Raw genomic sequence first — 20024 nt, 5'->3', positions numbered from 1 at the left:
TGGGCAATTTACTGAGCCTTTCTAAGCCTTAGTTTCCTCATCTGGAAATGGGATAATAAAATCTTTCTCCCTGAAAGGTTTGCTGGAAGGGTTATAGGAAGAATCCATGGTGAGTATTTATCATGTATAATACCATGTCTCATTTCTAAGTTTCCATTTCTTTCTTGTGGACTATACCATCAATTTAATAATTTCTTTATTTTTTAAAGATTTATCCATTTGAGAGAGAGAGAGCAAGATCTCGAGATCATGGGTGGAGGGGAGGGGTAGAGGGAGACAGAGAGAGAAACTCAGGCAGACTCTGCACTGAGCACAGAGCCTGATGGGGGGGCCCAATCCCACAACCCCAAGATCACCACCTGAGTTGAAACCAAGTCAGATACCCAACCAACTGCACCACTCAGGCACCCCTTAATAATTTGTTTTTAAAAAATCATACATGTTTATATAAGCTGAATCCCAGTTTCAGAAACTTTAAATTATGAAAGAATGTTTATCTTAAAATAGAGGAAATTGTGGTGCCTGGGTGGCTCAGTAGGTTAAGCATCTGCCTTCGGCTCAAGTCATGAGCCCAGGGTCTGGGATTGAGCCCCATGTCGGGCTCTTTGCTCAGTGGGGAGCTTCTTTCTCCCTTTCCCTCTGCCTGTTGCTCTCCCTGCTTGTGTGAGCTCTCTCTCTCTCTGTGTCAAATAAATAAATAAATAAAGTCTTTAAAAAAAACTAGAGGAAATATACTTGTTTATACTGATGTGTGCTCATTATGATCCACGTACTATGTCAAATGCTTTATATGATATGAAAGGTTTTTTTTTTTTAAAGATGCAGTGTAGCATATTTCTGTTGTAAAGTTTCATATAACCAGATTTTGTAATAGAAAATCTGTTTTAATTCTGGAACTTTGAAATGTATTGTGGTCTAAGTCTTTTTTAGTTAGTCCAGGAACCATTGAATTCTGCTTGAATCTTAAATTTATGATTTTGTAGTACTTTAGGCTAAATCTGTAGAATTTAAGAGTCTATAATTATACATTTGTGTATTTTTGTGTAAAGAATTAGGATTAAAAAAATATCCTCGGTGGAATTTATTCAGAGAACCATGGTAACAGAGAGGAGACAAATGGACTCTCAAAGAGAAAGGAATTATGATTTTTACTGGCTCCGCAAATTCTTTTTTTCAAGTCTTTTCCTTAAGTCCCATCTTGCCCATTATATCTGGCAGTGTGCCATTTTTCGAGTGTACTGGAAAAGAAACATTTTTATAATGCTTACCCTGTATGAATACTTCATATGTGCTGAGAAATCTTGGCTGTCTTCTTCACAATAGTTCCTGTATACTCACTCAGGTTTAAAATAATATTAGACATCTTGCATCTGTATTATTGCAAATAATGAAAAAAAGTCATGATGATGCCCTTAGGGCCAGCAGATAGGTTTGATATTATATTCGTGTGTTGGGAAGGATTTTGAGACCAGTTTCAAACGGAAGAAATGCTCACCTTAAATTATAGTGGCTTTTCCCTTTTGTTTCTGTTTAAAACTTTTAAATCTTTTTTTCTTTTTTAACAAGTATTATATACCCACTTGGAAAATTTTGACAACTACTAAGAACAAAGTAAACAGATTTCCTCCCATTCTTTTTGTTTTGCTTATGTGGATATTTGCAAACTATAGGGTATACTGTATATATCAAATGTATATCCATTTTCATGTATTATATTGTAAATATTTTTTATGTCAGACATTAGTTGTAAATGTATTTTATGTAGGTGGCATATTAAATCATAAAGATTTTACTTAAACAGTTCCCAAATGAATGAATAATAATAAAGCTGGTATATCATAATTCATAATGTAATGGAATTATGTACATTTTAGATCATTTAAGTAGATAGGCTTCCTGCGTATGGAGCTATTGTATCAAAAGATACAAATGTTTTTAAGACCCTAAGCATAACCATTGTCAAACTTGCAGCTTCCCAAATGCTCTCATATTTTAAGGAAGGAAGCAAATACTTTGAATACAAATGCTTTTATTATTTTAGGGATGAAAATCAAATATTGGGTACTTATAATTTTTCAGGTAAACTTTTAAAGTTAGTGAAATGTTTCAGACATGCAAAAGGATAGAATTGTATAATTACCTGTGTACCCACCAGCCAGCTTAAGAAATAAAATACTGTAGTGTTAAAAGCTCCTTGTTTAACTTTCCCTGATTACAAATGTCTTGACAGACAATGATGTGGATATTTAATCTTCTCCAACAGGCCTAAGTCCAAGATTTTTTGGGCCAAGAATTCAGAAATTCTCAGATTTTAGAAAGGTGATATGATGCATATACTATATGTATTTAACTTTCCAAGCAGGATTGAGGGGCATCTTCCATTTCCTTCATCAGGTATAGAGGTATTTCACTTCAGATGTGGTTTTGCCACCAAATAGGTTACAAAAGTTTTTGGTTTTCAGAGATTTTTGGAATTCAGATTTGTGGATGATGGCTTGTGAACACGTGCAGCTATCTGCTCACTGTGTTTGTTCAGTTTAATCAGTCTGGTAGGATTTGTTTCTCTTTCTGCCGAACTGATCATAGTATAGTATGAGATGTGTAAAATGAAAGGTAATATAGCTGGGATTCAAGCAACTTAATAATTTAGGATTTTAAGATATCAGGGTATCAGTGAGGACTGGAGTGGTTGGGAAAGGCTATACAGCCTCCAGCTGGACTCTCTTGAACTAAGTGGCACAGGTCATTCTATAAATAGAGAACAACTATGATTAATAACCTTGTATTTGCTTTTAAGTATCTGCCTGACAAGATGTTTGTCATGGTGAGAACTTTGATAGACCTTACAATTAACTTGATTAACTGATTGATAAGAATTACTAAAAACCACAATTACCTTGACTATAACTGAGTTAATCACCTTCTCATCCTCCCATAAAGAAGAGTGGCTTTTTTCTGGTAGGAATGTCACCAAAACATTGCCACTGTAGCCACATAATTCTGTAATTTTTGGTTTCTACCAGAATCAGATTAAGATCATACAACCCTATGCACGGTGTTAGCAAACCTGATAAGCTGTATACTGAGGATGGAAGCGGAGATATCTGCTTTAACTGGTGTGTGTGTGTGTGTGTGTTTAACCTACTACTCACAGAGACTTTATCAGCCAGGAGCCTAGCCCATTAATTACCATATAATAGTGTTGGATGGTTGAGGTCCTTACTTAAGCCTTTAGTTTATAGTGAGAAGGGGTGTGTGTGTGTGTGTGTGTGTGTGTGTGTGTGTGTGTGTGTTTAACCTACTACTCACAGAGACTTTATCAGCCAGGAGCCTACCCCATTAATTACCATATAATAGTGTTGAATGGTTGAGGTCCTTACTTAATAAGCCTTTAGTTTATAGTGAGAAGGTGTGTGTGTGTGTGTGTGTGTGTGTGTGTGTGTGTGTGTAAGTAATACATGCTCACTGTTAAAGGATTAAAAAGAAAAGAAGTATATATGCGAGAGAAAAAGTGGTTCCATCTGACCTTTCAGTAATAGCTTCTAACTATCCAGATCATTTCTGTATGTATACAAACATACATATGTGTAACCTTTTGTATACTGATGGGATTGTATTATGCAATTGTTCTGTAACTTGCTTTCTTTTCTCCTTTAGAACATATCAGAGATGTCTTTATAGAGATTGTCAGGTATAGATTTAAGGAATTTTTTAAATAGCATTTTATTTTATAGTTTGTAGATATTATTTTTTAATCTCTCAGAAATTTAAGTTTTCTCTCTTTTTACTGTACAAATCATATAAAAATTGAACAACCTTGCACATATATCCTTAAGCCTGTGATATTTTAGAAGTGAGATTTCTAGGTCAGAGGGCATGCACACTTGAAATGGATTTGATAGATTCTGCCAAATTGTACTTGAATGGGATTTAAAAATTTGGTCTGTTAATCTTTGCAGGTAGTGCATAAGATAGCAGTGTACTTCTTGCCCCTAGTGACATTTATAATTCTAACAAAATGAACAGAATCTTAAAAATGTTGAAATATAGTGTTTAAAATATTTAGTTCATTTTCTGATAATAAATGCTAATTACTCATGAGTATAACCCATCACAGAAGGTTGGACTAGTAATTTTGAGATTTAGTCAGTTTCATATACAATGCTTTAAATAGCTAATGGGTGATATATTTTCTAGTTCACCTTGCAAATATCTCAAAGCACATCTATGGCAGTTGTAATTAATTTGAAGTAGGTTACTATGTTGCTGTTGAAGGATTTTCTGCTTTCCTTAAGATTTATGAATATTTGGTGTTCCTTTGGAGATTCAGGTTGTAGAGAGCTGTTATCCTAATATGTGAGTAAAGAGTTGAGACTACTGTTTGCAGTTGCATGTTATGTTTGTAGCTATTTGTGGGAAGAGTGAGAATTAAAGGCTGACATATAATCATTGTGTGTGGAAGCCTTTTTATTTTTAGGCTTCTGGGTGTACTCCAGGATTCTGAGAGGCTGTGTATGGGTATCTGTGGGGTGGGGCCCGCTGGGGTGTGTTTTCCCTCAGTATGTATGTAGGTATCGGTACCAGTGCTCTTCCTTTAGGGAAAAATGATTCTGGAATTTTCTGATGTTCTTCTCTTTGTGGTTTTCCTAACCTAGTTGACGAGTTTTGTGCGGGTCAGTATGTAGTAGTGGCCAGGTCTGAACTAAGTTTTGTTGTTTTATTTTAAGACCTTGTGGAGATTTGGTAATAAATATGAAAAGTAGGATTTCGGATGTTAAGAAAAATCCTAGATCACAAAGAATTGACCTCCAAAACTATGCCTCTTTCACCTTCCTCGAAGGTTTGTGTCAGCATTTTGGTTCGTTTTGGAGGCTTTGAAGTAGATTATTCTCGTAGTTACTACTTCTGTATGGCCACCTGTATATTCTGGTTAAGAGATACAAAAAACAGTTTTCCTGGTAGGAGTTAAAATTGAAGTTTTCCAGAAGGAACTTTACTAATAAGAGCGAAAACCCCAAATCTCACCTGCCCCCCCCCACATATAGAAGTGTTTTAAAAATAAGAGAATGGGTTATTAAAAGCAATACATGTTTATTGTAAAAATTATAAAATTACAGAGACAGGGTACTACTTTCTTATTTTAACTTAACCTTTAGTTGATAGTTGCTGGACTGGTAGAGCTTATAAGATATATAGATTCATTTCCTTCCACCTTAACTCTGTCTCATGTTGATGTTGGTGAGTGGATATTTTATAAAGGTGCATAATGTCCGTAGTAGATTGGCTTTCACATTCTTGATGACCTGACCTTCCCACTTCTTTTCTCCCCTCCCCTTCCTTCCACAACTCTATCTGTTTATGAACATATAGTGACTGAATGCATGCTATGATGCATTAATGAGTAAGGTGTGTATGTGTATTAAAACCCTATTTTCATAGAGTGTATGGTGTAGTAAGAAATACAGACAAAACATGTAAAGAAAGTATTTATAAATTCTAGTATATCCTAGGAAGGGAGCAGGCAGAATTACATGTTCTCTGTAGTTCTATTACTACCTGGTTCTGCAGTGAGTAATGTTTATGTTATATTTTAAACTATTTATTGGCTTTCTGTTTTTAGAGTTGATTGGTAGACAAAAGAAGACAGTTATAGATTGGAAAATAAATGTTATGCACTTGTACAATGTAAAAATAACAGTAAAGATGATTCATGTGAGGGGCACCTGGGTGGCTCAGTTGGTGAAGCATCCGACTCTTAATTTCAGCTCAGGTCTTGGTTGTGAGTTAAGCCCTGCATTGGGCTCCACGCTGGGTGTGGGGCCTACTTAAAAAAAAAAGTGATTCATGTGAGGCAGTTGGGTGTACTGGAGACCTAGATTCCTTATCTTACACTGAGATAGGTGGTAGGAGGTTAAAAGTTTAAATTTGGGGGGTGCCTGGGTGGATCAGTCCGTTAAGCATCTGCCTTCGGCAGGTCATGATCCCAGGGTCTTGAGATCGAGCCCCGGATCGGGCTCCCTGCTCAGCAGGGAGCCTGCTTCTCTCTCTCCCTTTGCAGCTCCCCCAGCTTGAGTGCAGGAGTTCTTTCTGTTCAAGTAAATAAGTAGAATCTTTAAAAAAATTAATGTTTACTCATTCATTTAATATATTTATCACCTACTTTGTGATAGGCCCCATTCAAAGTGCTGAGGAACAGCAGTGGACAGAAAAGGGAAAATTTACTGTCCTCATGGAGCTTTCATTCTAGTGAAGGAGGCTGGCAATATCAAAATGGAGACGTGAAACAAATTGCATATTATGTGGTAATAAAAGCTATGAAGAAAAAGTTAAATAATTTAGTTAAATTATCTAGAGTTAGACTAGACTTAAAAGCAGAATGGTCAAAAGTGGTTATCTGTATTGAGGAGGACAGAGGAGAGACTTTAATTTTTATTATTTGAATTTTTATTTCTACATCCAAGTATTACTTGTTTAATAGTAATATTTAATGTCATAGGTATAGACATATTGGTAACACATATTACCAAAATGGAACCAAATATATTTGACTCCAAACATGCTTATAATTTTTGGAAGATTATTATTTAAATGAAAAGTCATAATGTCAAGATCACAATAAGTTAACACTTCACACCAGCTAGGATGGCTAGATGGACAGTAACAAGCGTCCATGAAGACGTGGAGAGATTAGAACCCTCATACATTGCCACTGAGAATGTAAACTGTTGCAGATGTTTTGGAAAACAGTTTGACATTTCCATCACATGTTATGTAGAGTTTTCATATTGCTCCAATAATTTTACTCTGAGGTATATACCTAAGAGAATTGCAAACATATGTCTATACAAAAACTTGTACATGAATGTTCATAGTAGGATTATTTATAATAGGAGGAACCCAAATGTTCATCAACTAATGAATGGCTGAGCAAAATGTAGAATTTCCATACAACAAAATATTCAACCATTATATGGAATGAAATACTGATATGCTATACATGAATGAACCTTGAAAACATTATGCTAAATGAAAGAAACCAGACACAGAAGGCCTCATATTGTATGTTTCTGTTTATATGAAATGTCTATAGTACGCAAATATATGGAGACAGTGGTTACCAGGGCCTGGAGAATGGGAAATGGGGAGTGACTGCTTTTGGGTTTATGGGATTTCTTTTTGCAGTGATGAAAGTATTTTGCTGTTAGATAGTGATATAATTGTACAACTTTGTGTATATACAAAAAATTACTGAATTATACACATTGAAGTCGTGAATTTTATCATATGTGAATTATAGCTGAATTAAAAAATGTTGAAGCAAAAATCAAAAGGCATACAAAGAAAAGTATCTTGATTCTCAGTGGGGAATGGAGGGAGAAAACACAGGGTATTAGAATATGGGGCTTTTATCGAATGAAAAATGACCGCCTGGCATTTTTAATATGTCTCCCACCCTCCATTTGATAATGTCTATCAAAATGAACTATTATCGATAGTAATGTGTCATATCCCTTAAATATGTTGGGCTAGGAAAATAAGGCAGCTTGGAAAGAGGCAAGTAGGCTGTTGAGGAGGTTGTTGCAGTAGTACTGGCCAGACAGGATGAGCTGTATTTGTAGGGATGGAAAGGAAATCTATTAGAAAGATAAGAATTGATGGTACACAGTTATTGTTTAGTGAATGAGAGCTGAATAGGAGAGTGAAAAAGGAGGCATCAAAATGAATTCCATCAAAGTAGGGAACATGGGCGAAGCGCGTGTTTTAGGGAAAATGTATGTTTAGTAGAACTGCTGAGTTGTCTGTGGGAAATCTTGGCAGATATGTGTAGTAAGTAGTTGGTCACATAAGTCTGCAGACCAAGGGGGAAGCCAGAGGTGGGAGTATTGATTGAGAAAACCTAAACTAAAATAAGTACCTGCCTAAAGTAGGTGATAGTTGAAGCGAGTTGAAACAGTGGCTGTGGATAAGATTGCCCAGGGAAAGGAAAATAGCAGGAGACAACAATATGTTTAGGGATAGAGTTGTAAGGTACATAACCAGTGTTTTAAGGATAGGCAGAGGAAGAGGAGCCAATAAAATGTATGAAAGAGGGATTGTCTTAGAGATACAGTAGAATCAGAAGAGTAGTATTAGACCCAGGTAAGGCTTTTCAGATAGAAGTGGTCAATAGTGTCAAATGCAGTGAAAGTAAAGAGAATCCATTGATATTGGCTATAAGAAAACCATTCTGGCTTTACTCTAGAAGTGGTAGTGGGGGTTTTTAGTGCCTAGGACTTCATTGTATGCCAATATACCATTTCTGTTGGATATCTTTATACCATCCATTCATGAAAAAGTTTTATTTTTTTGTCCTGATTAGAAAAAATAGTATGTGCTTGAAAAAAATCTGTGGTTTGGCAAGAAAGTGAGATCACCACCAGAGATCTTACTACCCAGAGTTGTACGTCCTGCTGGAACTTTAAAAACAACCAACCAACCAGCCAAACTCAGGTGGAGTCTGTGTTTGTAACAACTTCTTTTTTCTTTTTCGTTTGACAATAGATCACAAACATCTTTCTCTGTCATTAAGTATAGAGCTACATCATCAGTTATAATGAGATGGTATATTAGTTTTCTGGGTCTGCTATAACACATTACCACAGACTTGGTGATGTAAAAACCCAGAAGTTTATTCCCTCACAGTCTTGGAGGCTGGAAGTCCAAAATCAGTATAGGCAGGGCTTGCTCTCTCAGAAGGCTTGAGAGACAATCCCTGGTTGCCTCTTCCCGGCTTCTGGTGGCTCCTGGCAGTCCTTGGTGTTCTGTGGCTAGTAGCTGTACCATTCCAGTCTCTGCCTCCATCTCCTACATGTGTCTCTGTGACTGAATCTCTCTTTTCTCATAGACTCGTGTCTACCAACCATTAGATTTAGTGCCTGCCATAATTCAATATGAATTTATCTTAAGTTGGTTACATGCAAAGACCCTATTTCCAAATAAGGTCACGTCCAGAGGTTCCTAATTAACTTGCATTTAGGGGTGACACTATTCAACCTATTGCAGATGGTAATTCATTTTATAGTTTTTTTTTTTTTTTTAAAGATTTTATTTATTTATTTAACAGAGAGACAGCCAGCGAGAGAGGGAACACAGCAGGGGGAGTGGGAGAGGAAGAAGCAGGCTCACAGCGGAGGAGCCCGATGTGGGACTCGATCCCGGTACGCCGGGATCACGCCCTGAGCCGAAGGCAGACGCTTTAACGACTGCGCTACCCAGGCGCCCCATTTTATAGTTTTGCCTTAACTTATATAGCCAGTGCCCCACTGTTGGACATTTAGATTGTAATTTTTCCCTATTATGAGCGTAATGGAGACAGGGAATAATATATGTAGTAGGTGATCCAGCTGGGCACCTTTTGGTACTCCCTTGCCCCATCTTAACTGGATGGACATGTCCAGCAACCCTGGCCTGAGATGAATATGATCATCAAGGGCTTAGGCCCTTTGGGAACAAAAGTTTGGGTTGTCATCAGGTAAGCCACTGAGACCTGTAAATAGGATGAAATTGATGGAGGAGCGAGAAGAAGAGTACCGTTTTTGTTCTTGAGAGATTGACAGCATCTGTAGTTTGTTTCAGTAACCTTCCTCTTCTGTGATTCCCCTCAAGAACAGAGGCCCATGAGAATCACGGAGAGGGTGCTTCCTATTCCCGTGTGGAGAAGTAATTCTGCAGTGCAGGAGGTGGACTGTGACAGCCACACAGATGTACTGTTCAGATCTCCTGTTGTGGGGAGAATTGCCTCACTTTCTCTACTGTTACTGCTTTTGTACTTTTGTCAAAAATGAGTTACCTATATATATGTGGGTCTATATTACTTTTTAAATTATGAAAGTAATTCATATTCATGTTAAAACCTCAACCAGTGTAGAAAAGAAAAATGTAAAAACCCACCTCTCCTCATGACTTCTTGTATTTTTCTTATAAATTAAAAAAATGTATGTTGTATATCTTGTATCTCTTATTACATACAGACTTCTTTTTTTTTTTTTTTTTTTGAGTGGGGCAGGGGGAGAAAGAGAGGGAGAACCTTAAGCAGGCTCCGGTGCGCAGCGCGGAGCCCAATGGAGGGCTCCATCTCACGACTCTGAGATCATGACCGGAGCCGAAATCAAGAGTCAGATGCTTAACTAAGCCACTCAGGCACCCCAGGTTGCATTATTATTTTTAATATCTGTAGAGTATTACCATAATTTTAGGCTATTACCAGAGTCTTGTTATTTCAAAGAATTTAGTTTATTCTTATTCAGTTTTCCCACTTGTGTGAAAATATGTGTAAAATGAATTCCTAGAAATATAATGACTAACATTTATTGAAAACCTACTAAGAAATAGATATTTTATACTTACTGATTTGGTACTTTTAGCCATCTTTTGAGGAGGATACTATGTCCATTTCATAGATGAGGATACTGCGGCTCTGACAGATTCATTTATTTGTTTAATGTTACACCTTTAAATAGTGGAGCTAACCAACGAGCCCAAGCCTTTCCTACTAGTTACTACATTACTACTAATGACTAAGCCTCAGGAGTACAGTAAGAATTATTTCACAGGGAGCTTGTTAGGATGAAATGTATATAAGGTCAATGCATTACATTTTTGTTACTGCACATTTTTACACTTACTCCAGAAAAGATTTCTGGTCACATTTTTGGTTTTATACTTGAACACAGTGTTATTAATATGCTTTAATACAAAGAGCAGTAGTGTTAAAGAGAATAGTATAAAAGCTGTGCCCATGTATTCTGAGAACTATTGCTTGATGATTTGGAATCGTATTTTTAATTTTTGCCATTCCTCTTCATTTTGGGAACTTTAAAAAAAATGACTTTAAAGAAATAAAAAATGACTTTTGTTTTAAGAGTAAATCTAATTATTTTAAATGTTGATTGTCTTGTATATCTTTAAAAAATTCTTTGCTTATGAGTGTATACCACCAAAACTGAATTAATTTTAGATGTCTTGATTTTATTTTCTGAGAACAGATTGAACCTTATCTTGATATGGAAACCCACTATTTTGAGGCTTTTAGGCTGTTTTTGAGTTAAGAATGCTTGTTTGGTGAAAATAGAAACTCTGTAAAAATTGTAATTTTTTATGGGAACATGGAAATATGATTTGCTGGTGAAACCATGTTAATAATAAACACTAAATCTAAGAAAAACCAGATTTCTGGTAATGTTCTTGTCAAAATTAGATTTTAGAAATTTTTCTAAACATAAATCTGGGTAACCTCTCAGATTTAAATGCTGTGTTAATATGTTTTAGTATTTTTATTTTTATATTTTTAAAAGATTTTATTTATTTATTTGACAGAGATAGAGACAGCCAGCGAGAGAGGGAACACAAGCAGGGGGAGTGGGAGAGGAAGAAGCAGGCTCATAGCAGAGGAGCCTGATATGGAGCTCGATCCCATAACGTCGGGATCACGCCCTGAGCCGAAGGCAGACGCTTAACCGTTGTGCCACCCAGGCGCCCCTGTTTTAGTATTTTTAAAAACTCAAAATATAGGATAAGAAAACTCATTTGAAGTACTTTATAGGTCTCAGGCTATAATATTAACTTGACAGATAATTATTTTAATAGAGGTTTTTTAGTATTAAGAGCAGTCTTGTATCCATAGGCATATTTTCTACATGTGATTGCTGTGTGTGTGTTTGGGGGGGGGAGAATTTTTAACTTTCTTGCAAAATGAGAGGCATCAGTCTGTTCTTACTGAGCTTATGGTGTCTTTTCGGAATTAAAACGTAGCTACAGAATTTCCTATTTTTATTCATGTAAGATTTTTTCAAAAAGTTGAAATCTTGACTGTTTAGTACATTCCTTTAAGATTTTTCAGGGCATTTTTGGGGCGCCTGGGTAGCGCAGTCGTTAAGCGTCTGCCTTCGGCTCAGGGCGTGATCCTGGCGTTCCGGGATCGAGTCCCACATCGGGCTCCTCCGCTGGGAGCCTGCTTCTTCCTCTCCCACTCCCCCTGCTGTGTTCCCTCTTTCGCTGGCTGTCTCTATCTCTGTCAAATAAATAAATAAAATCTTTAAAAAAAAAAAAAAAAAAAAAAGATTTTTTTCAGGGCATTTTAGAGGACAAAAATACATAGCAATACATATAAAGAAGGAGGTTGTCAATTTATGGAATTTGGTTACAATTTAAAAATAAATTTTATTAACATGAAGGAAATGATAAAAGGGCTTTCATTATATTTGTCTTACATTGCATTTAGTTGCAGTTTCCTTACACTAATTTCAAGCTTACTACCACCTTCTGAATATAAGAACTATTTTAATGAATTGTACTCAGATTCAGTGGACATTGCATATTTGATTTAGGCACTGTGCTAGGTTTTGGAGATAAGTTATTCCTTTAAGGAAGCAATTAATTAAAACATTATTTTGAAAGCCCTTGATTCCATGAGAGGGGCACCTAAATTGGACTGAGGGATTTAAGGGTTTGTGTAGGACTGTGACTGTTAAATTTAGTTTGGAAGAATGAGCAGTTAGTAGTTAGCCAGTTGATGGGGAAGAGGAAGGTCATTTCCTGAAATTGCAGGTACTTGATCATGGTTGTCACATGGAAAAGGAGAGTGGTTAAGCAGTAAACTGCCTTAGGGATGTAGGCAAGACTGAAATCATGAAAAATCTTATATGCACTGCTAAGGAATTTAGATTCTTATTTTGGGAAGCCATCAAAGGAAGTATGTAGGTGTGCTCATACCATATTTAAATTTTAGAGCAGCAGTTCTTAAACTTTTTTGTTCCACAATCCCTATTCTAACTCTTGAAAATCAGTGAGGATTATAAATAGCTTTTGTTTATGTAGGCTATATCTATTACTATTTACTGTTTTAGAAAGTAAAACTGAAAGAGTGAAACTGAGAAAAATTTAAAGCATAAGAATATACAAGTATACATTCCATTGGGATATACCACATATCATGTAGCCTCTGAAAGACAATACTATACATTTGTAAGAGTGTACAGTGAAAAAGGCAAATAATATCATAGTATTATGAAAATAGTTTCACTCTCATGGACCTCCTGAAAGGATCTTAGGGAGTCTTAGGGGTTCCTGACCCACCTGGGAATCGTATTAGGAGATCATTCGGGCAATGATGTTGAGAATTGTTTAGAGTCTACAAAAAGAAACACACTTTTAATTGTGATGCAGTATGTACATGTGTATGTGTATGCACCCCCCCCCCACCCCGAAACAAAGATTTCAGGAACAACTCTGTATCAGTTTCTTTTGTGGTATTAAAAGTTAAAAAAATTACTGGATTGAAAAAAACCAAACATCTCACTGTTGTTAGGTAGAGCATAGCGCGCTCAAGGTTCTGGCTCAAGATATCTTGTGAGACCTTTTTTGAAGGTATTTTACATGACTGTTGGAAGGAGACTTCAATTTCTCACTGTGTGGCTGTCTGTAGGGTAGCTTGAATATCCTTACAAATGGCAGCTAGGTCCTCACGAAATGAGGGATGCAAAGGAGTGACCAAGACAGAAACCCCGTTGTCCTCTATGACTTGTCTTGGAAGTGAAACATCATCAGAAGCAAATCACTAAGTCCAGTTCACATTCAGAGAGAGAGGAATTTTGCTTTCCCCCTTGAAGGGAGCAGTATCAAAGACTTTATGGAGATACCTTAAAACTACCAAAATACTTGTCAGGAGAGTGAGTCATCCACGGGTCTTTTCTTTCGTGCATGCCTTGCCGAGTATGCTAAGAATACAAGGCCCTGAGTGCTCTTAACCTGGGCCATTTCTCAGGATTGTGTATGCAGCAAGCCACCTGGAGGTAATGTTTCCCATTGGGACAGAGCAGGCTTACTGCTCATTATAAAAGTGGCGGATTCCCTAAACTCAGTATCCTCAGCTGCAGTGCAAACCCACTGCATGGGTAGCATCTGTCTGGGCCTCTCTTGTCACCTGTTGGACTTGGGGATAATAAGGAGCCAATGCAGACATGATACTCGTACTGTTTGCTGTGCAGTGAGTAATAAAGTTTTTGGTCTCTGAACCAGGAGACTCTTGTGCTCTGTCTGATAAGCAGAGGGAGAGGATTTGAACTAACCACCACAACAGATAGTAGATAGGGAGCTAACAGAATACGGATAGGAAGCTAACTGAAGGATTTTGGGAGCAACATTATGGGCTCAAACTATACAGCTGCATGATTTTATCCAGCAGCAGTCAGGATTCCAGTTGTATAATCAGTGAAGCTGTTTCTTTTGGATTAATCAAGAACAAGGGAGTTTGGAGTGTGAAATTTTTTTTCAAACTTTTGTGCTACATACACTTAATGTACAGTAAACTGAATGTATTTAAAGTATATAGTTTGATGAGGGTTGCCTGGCTGGTTCAGTCAGTAAAGCATGTGACTCTAGATGTTGCAGTTTTAAGTTCGAACCCCACTTTGCGTGTAGAGGTTACTTTAAAAAATAAAATCTTAAAAAAATATATAATTTGAAGAGTTTTGATATGTATATGCCTGTGAAACCATTACCCCAGTCAAGATAGTGAATGTTAGCATCACCCCAAAAGTTTCCTCCTCCTCCTTTTTGATCCATGCCTCCCCCAACCCCATCACCGGGCACACACTGATTTGTTTTCTGTCATAATAAATTAGTTCTAGAATTCTACATACATGTAATCATACTGTGTAACTTTTTTTTGGTCAAAATTCTTTTTTGTCAGTTGTTTAAAGTGCAAGAATTATTATTTTTGTGGTTGTATGTCTGGCATATTTTTAAAAGAAAAAAATTTTTTTTGAACATTATCTTCCCTGAAGCTCATGAGGTTAAAAAGCCAGTCTGAGGAATTCAGAGCTAGTAAATTTCTTCCTTTTGTTGTGTAACTGAATATAGTTCTGATAATAGCAAAGACTCCACATGCAAATGCCGTTTTGATCTGAAAGTGACTTGAACATTACAGTGCACCTGCTAAAGTTGAAAACTTGATGGGAATTTTTGTTATTGGATCTTAGCCTATTCACTGCGATTTAGTTACTTGACTACATGAAAATAGAAGTCTGCACAAAAGCACAGTTGGGAATTTTTTTTTTGAACGTGGCAGTTTAATGTTCTGATGGCATGATTCCTGAGACTCTGAATTATTACTCCTTATTTTGTTAGTTTCACTTAACTTTGTTCTTTTGCCCACCATCTTTTAAAAAAGACTTTCTCCTTAATAGAAAGAGAAATGTGAATATTTAAGCCGGAAAGCCTAAAATTGCCTTAATGAGTATTAGATTAGCAGGACACACTGCCTTAAAAGTGTCTTAAAACTGCCTTTAATATCGTATGAACAGTTGAGATGTTCTCATCAGCAGATGATCGTGGTTAGGCAAAGCAGTTAAGAGCCTCCAGGGCTGTGGAATTAGGTGCCCCAATTCAAATCTTGACCTTAACACTTCGTGGGTATGTGACTTTAGATGTCAGTTAACACCTGTAAGCCTTACTTGTGTCATCTCGAAAATGGAGATAATGACAGTACCTATGTTATGGGAGGCTTTTAAATATTAAATTAGATCTTATAAAATTTTTAGCACAATGCCTGACATATGGTAAATATTCAGTGTTAGTTTTTGTTATCATTTAAGGATTCTGGATAGTGAATGGCTCTCTTATTTTAAACAATATTCAGATTGCTTAAAAAAAAAGCTTTGCATCTCTCTTTGATCTTGAAATAGAATTCATTCAAACAGTAATATGTAGGGTATTACTTGTCACCTACCTCACAGTTCAGATTAATCATGAAAAGGAGGGTTACCTGGCTGGCCCAGTCAGTAGAGCACGTGACTCTTGGTCTTGGGCCTGTGAGTTCAAGCCCCATGTTGGGCATAGAGCTTACTTTAAAAAAAAAAAAAAATCATGAAAATAAGTTTTTACTTTTTTTTTTTTTTTTAAAGATTTTATTTATTTATTTGACAAGAGATAGAGACAGCCAGCGAGAGAGGGAACACAAGCAGGGGGAGTGGGAGAGGAAGAAGCAGGTTCATAGCGGAGGAGCCTGATGCGGGGCTCGATTCCACAACGCTGGGATCACGCCCTGACCCGAAGGCAGACGCTTAACTGCTGTGCCACCCTGGCGCCCCAGAAGTTTTTACTTCTTAAGCTAGGTTATTTCTGGAGAGGAATCTCCTAACATTACTAATAGAATATTGCAATTTCTGAAGTTGGTGTACTATTGCTATTTCTGAGATGGAACCTTAAAGATTCATGCTCTATGTATTTTCTGTTCTGCTTGTTGTTACCCTGGGGCTATCTTTACTAATGTTAAGGTGAGACTGCCAGTGTATTCATATTTCTGAAGAGTAACCTGTTTTGAGTTTGACTAAAGTATATGGATTCTTTAAAATCGTATTTTTGACCATGCGAGTTACTTGGGTAGTGTTTTCAGTGAAGAAACACTTTTTAAAAGAATTTTATTTTAGAGAGAGAGAGTGCGCATGTGAGTTGGCGGGGCAGAAGGGAAGAGGGAGGGACAAGCAGCCTCCCCACTGAGCTCAATCGGGGCTCAATCTCACCACCCTGATATCATGACCCAAGTGGAAATCAAGAGCTGAAATCAAGAGTCTGAGGCTTGACTGACTGAGCCACCCAGGTGCCGCAGTTAAGGATTCTACATTAACAGCGGATTTTTGGAAAATATTATTGAATGTGCTGATACCTGTTACTTGACCTAAGCCAGTTCTTTGGTACTGTATTAGGAAGCCATGGGGATCTAGTTGATTTATTTTTGAGAGAAGTGTGGAAAGTAGATAGTTGTGATAGGTGTTTTTAAAAATTGGTTTTAAATTATACTTGTATAATATGAACATGTTTTCCTTTTAAAAAATTCAAGTTTTACTGTAGGATGAATATAAAGTGAACTTAAAGCCTCCATAAACATTTTGCCCTCAACCTCCCCTTACAATACAAGTTCCCTTCCCTTATACCAGTGCTCTTTCAAATTTGGTATTTCCCTGTCTTAATTCTTTGTACATGTTGTATAGATCTTTATATATATGTTAGATATATTTTCACCTAGTTTTTGGTTTCTTTTTTAATTTTGCTTATGGTATTTTTTGGTATAGAACTTTGTCATTTTGACATAATTAAATAATTTGTTTTTCTTTATGGTTTTTGCTTTTTGTTTCTTACTTAAGAAGCCCTACCTTAACTCAAGTTCACAATGGTGTTCTCCTAAGTTTTCTTCTAGTACTTTTGATAGTTTTAAAATTTATATTTTGGGGGCATCCGTGTGGCTCATTGGGTTAAGCATCCAACTCCTGATTTTGACTCAGATCATAATCTCAGGGTGGTGAGATTGAGCCCTGTGCCCGGCTGGGAATGCAGCCTGGTTGGGATTCTCTCTCTCCTCCTCCCTCTGTGTTGCCTCCCCATCCTGTTCCCAGTGTGCATGCACACACACTCTCTCAAAATAAAATAAAATAAAATTTATATCTTTCATGTACATAGAATTTATTTCTGTGTACTGTGTGAAGTAGGGATGTAATTTATTTTTCTAAGAGCATTGGTTCAAACCCCATTTATTGATTTAGGATTTGCTAAACTTACATATACAATTTAGACTGGGTTCCTGAAGCTGTACTATACAATTTTAAATACTGTGGCTTTAAAAGGCTGTGAGTCCTTATGAGAAATCCTGGGGGTCAGATGTAGTTTGGAGTCCAGATTTTTCCCCCTGATACCCAGTGGACATTATGCAGTATCCTGTAACCATATACATTGTTTTCTCAATGAGTGTATGAATAATACCTATAAACAATAAGTGACCTCATAACAAATCAAGTCAGGTTTTGCTGCTAAATGAGTTAAGAAGAAACAAAACTTACTTTTAGAGGTTTTATGATTTTTGCATTGCAAGTAAAGGATCATGGACCTGTAATTTATCTTGCTATTTAGGGAACATCTTTCTTCTTTTTCTTCTGTTGCAAATTGTTTAGGTTATTCTTATGCCTTTACTCCTCTATTTGAATTTTAAAGTCAGCTTGTTGAGTTATATTTGGAGAATCCTGTAGAGATTTTCATTAGGATATGAAGTATTTCATGCTTGCACCTTTTTGTTAGAGTTATACTAAAGTGTTTTATGGTTTTGTTGCTGTCGTGAGTGGGATTTTTTTAAAATTGCGTTTTCTAATTGTTATTACTAATGTATAGAAAGTACCAGTATTTATATGTTGATCTTGTATCTGATCGATTTGTGGCATTCTGTTAACTTGTTAATTGATGATCTTGGGTTTTCCAGTTAGAAAATCATATGTTCAGACATTGAGTTTTATCTTTTCATTGCTAGTATTTATGCTTCTTTTTTTTTTTAATTTTTTTTTTAATTTTTTTTTAAAAGATTTTATTTATTTATTCGACAGAGATAGAGACAGCCAGCGAGAGAGGGAACACAAGCAGGGGGAACAGGAGAGGAAGAAGCAGGCTCATAGCTGAAGAGCCTGATGTGGGGCTCGATCCTGGATCGCCGGGATCACGCCCTGAGCCGAAGGCAGACGCTTAACCGCTGTGCCACCCAGGCGCCCCGAAGTATTTATGCTTCTTATTTCTTTTTCTTTTCCATTTGCATGGCATGGTTTCAGTGTTCAGTTTTGAGACATGCAAAGTACTGTTAAAATGATATTTACAGTAAAATGTGCTGTAGACAAATTTTGAGTGCATGAATAAGTAGATGATAGAAATGGAGATCTTTCTTATGTAGGGGTAATGAAAAGTTTCTGAGAGGCAGATGTTTATTATTGGGGGATTTAATGTGTGATCTTTTCATTGCAGATATGGTGTAAGGTATTTCTTCAAGACTGGACAGCTGAAGACCTGTTACTTTTGATTAGCCTAAGCAGACTTACAGCCATCAAGAAACATCACGGAATTTCATATTTTGCTTTCTGCTTTACATCTTTCTTGGCATTGAAGTTCATCTTGCAACCATGTATGGAAGTGCTCGCTCAGTTGGGAAGGTAGAACCGAGCAACCAGAGCCCTGGGCGTTCACCTAGGCTTCCACGTTCCCCTCGCTTGGGTCATCGTCGAACCAATAGTACAGGAGGGAGTTCTGGAAGCAGTGTTGGAGGTAGCAGTGGGAAAACCCTTTCAATGGAGAATATCCAATCCTTAAATGCTGCCTATGCCACATCTGGCCCTATGTACCTAAGTGACCATGAAAATGTGGGTTCAGAAACACCTAAAAGCACCATGACGCTTGGCCGTTCTGGGGGACGTCTGCCATATGGTGTCAGGATGACTGCTATGGGCAGTAGCCCCAATATAGCTAGTAGTGGGGTTGCTAGTGACACCATAGCATTTGGAGAGCATCACCTCCCTCCTGTGAGTATGGCATCCACTGTTCCTCACTCTCTTCGTCAGGCAAGAGATAATACGATCATGGATCTGCAGACACAGCTGAAAGAAGTATTAAGAGAAAATGATCTCTTGCGGAAGGATGTGGAAGTAAAGGAGAGCAAATTAAGTTCTTCAATGAATAGCATCAAGACTTTCTGGAGCCCAGAGCTGAAGAAAGAACGAGCCCTGAGAAAAGATGAAGCTTCCAAAATCACTATTTGGAAGGAACAGTATAGAGTTGTGCAGGAGGAAAACCAGGTTAGTTTTATATTATGTTTACCTTTATTGACTGAATTCATGTGTAAGTGAAATGAGCTATTCTCTTTTTTTCTTTCTTAGGTTTTCCTCTTCTTGGTTCATTTATCTTTCTTTTTCCTGTTTATCTGAGTATTTTCTATCCTCCATTTCTTAACCTTTTCTGGATTTGGTCCTGTGCCTTTGTTTTTTTCTGGTTGCCATGTCTGCTTGCTCACTGTTCTTGTTTGCTTTTCCCACTTGCATTTCCCTGCTTCTCTTTCTCTTCCTGTCTTTTCTTTAAGCCTATATTACCTTTCTCCAGTTCTTGTGAGAGTATAATTTTTGTCATCTGCTCTAAGATGCATTATCAAAATTATTCAGGCTATGTACCTTAAGTGTGAGGTGTAG

The 20024-nt window shown here is 37.0% G+C and overlaps 1 protein-coding gene across 17 annotated transcripts in view; it reads left to right on the top strand.

The window, feature by feature from the left end:
* The window catches only part of ERC1 (ELKS/RAB6-interacting/CAST family member 1), a 554906-nt gene that overhangs the window by 18566 nt on the left and 516316 nt on the right, over positions 1 to 20024 (top strand). For 9 of the 17 annotated variants that reach the window (XM_048216749.2, XM_057318942.1, XM_057318950.1 and 6 more), the window contains exon 2: positions 18814 to 19637. In XM_048216749.2, coding sequence (XP_048072706.1) covers positions 18969 to 19637 — 669 coding nt within the window. In that variant the 5' untranslated portion in view covers positions 18814 to 18968. Of the gene's footprint in view, positions 1 to 18404; positions 18571 to 18813; positions 19638 to 20024 lie in introns of all 17 variants that reach the window. The other 8 variants (XM_057318945.1, XM_057318944.1, XM_057318948.1 and 5 more) reach the window with 1 other exon arrangement.

Source organism: Ursus arctos, unplaced genomic scaffold, assembly GCF_023065955.2.
Source record: "Ursus arctos isolate Adak ecotype North America unplaced genomic scaffold, UrsArc2.0 scaffold_26, whole genome shotgun sequence".
NCBI lineage: Eukaryota > Metazoa > Chordata > Mammalia > Carnivora > Ursidae > Ursus > Ursus arctos.
The sequence above is the reverse complement of the archived record's forward strand: the minus strand, read 5'-3'. Positions and strand labels throughout refer to the sequence as shown.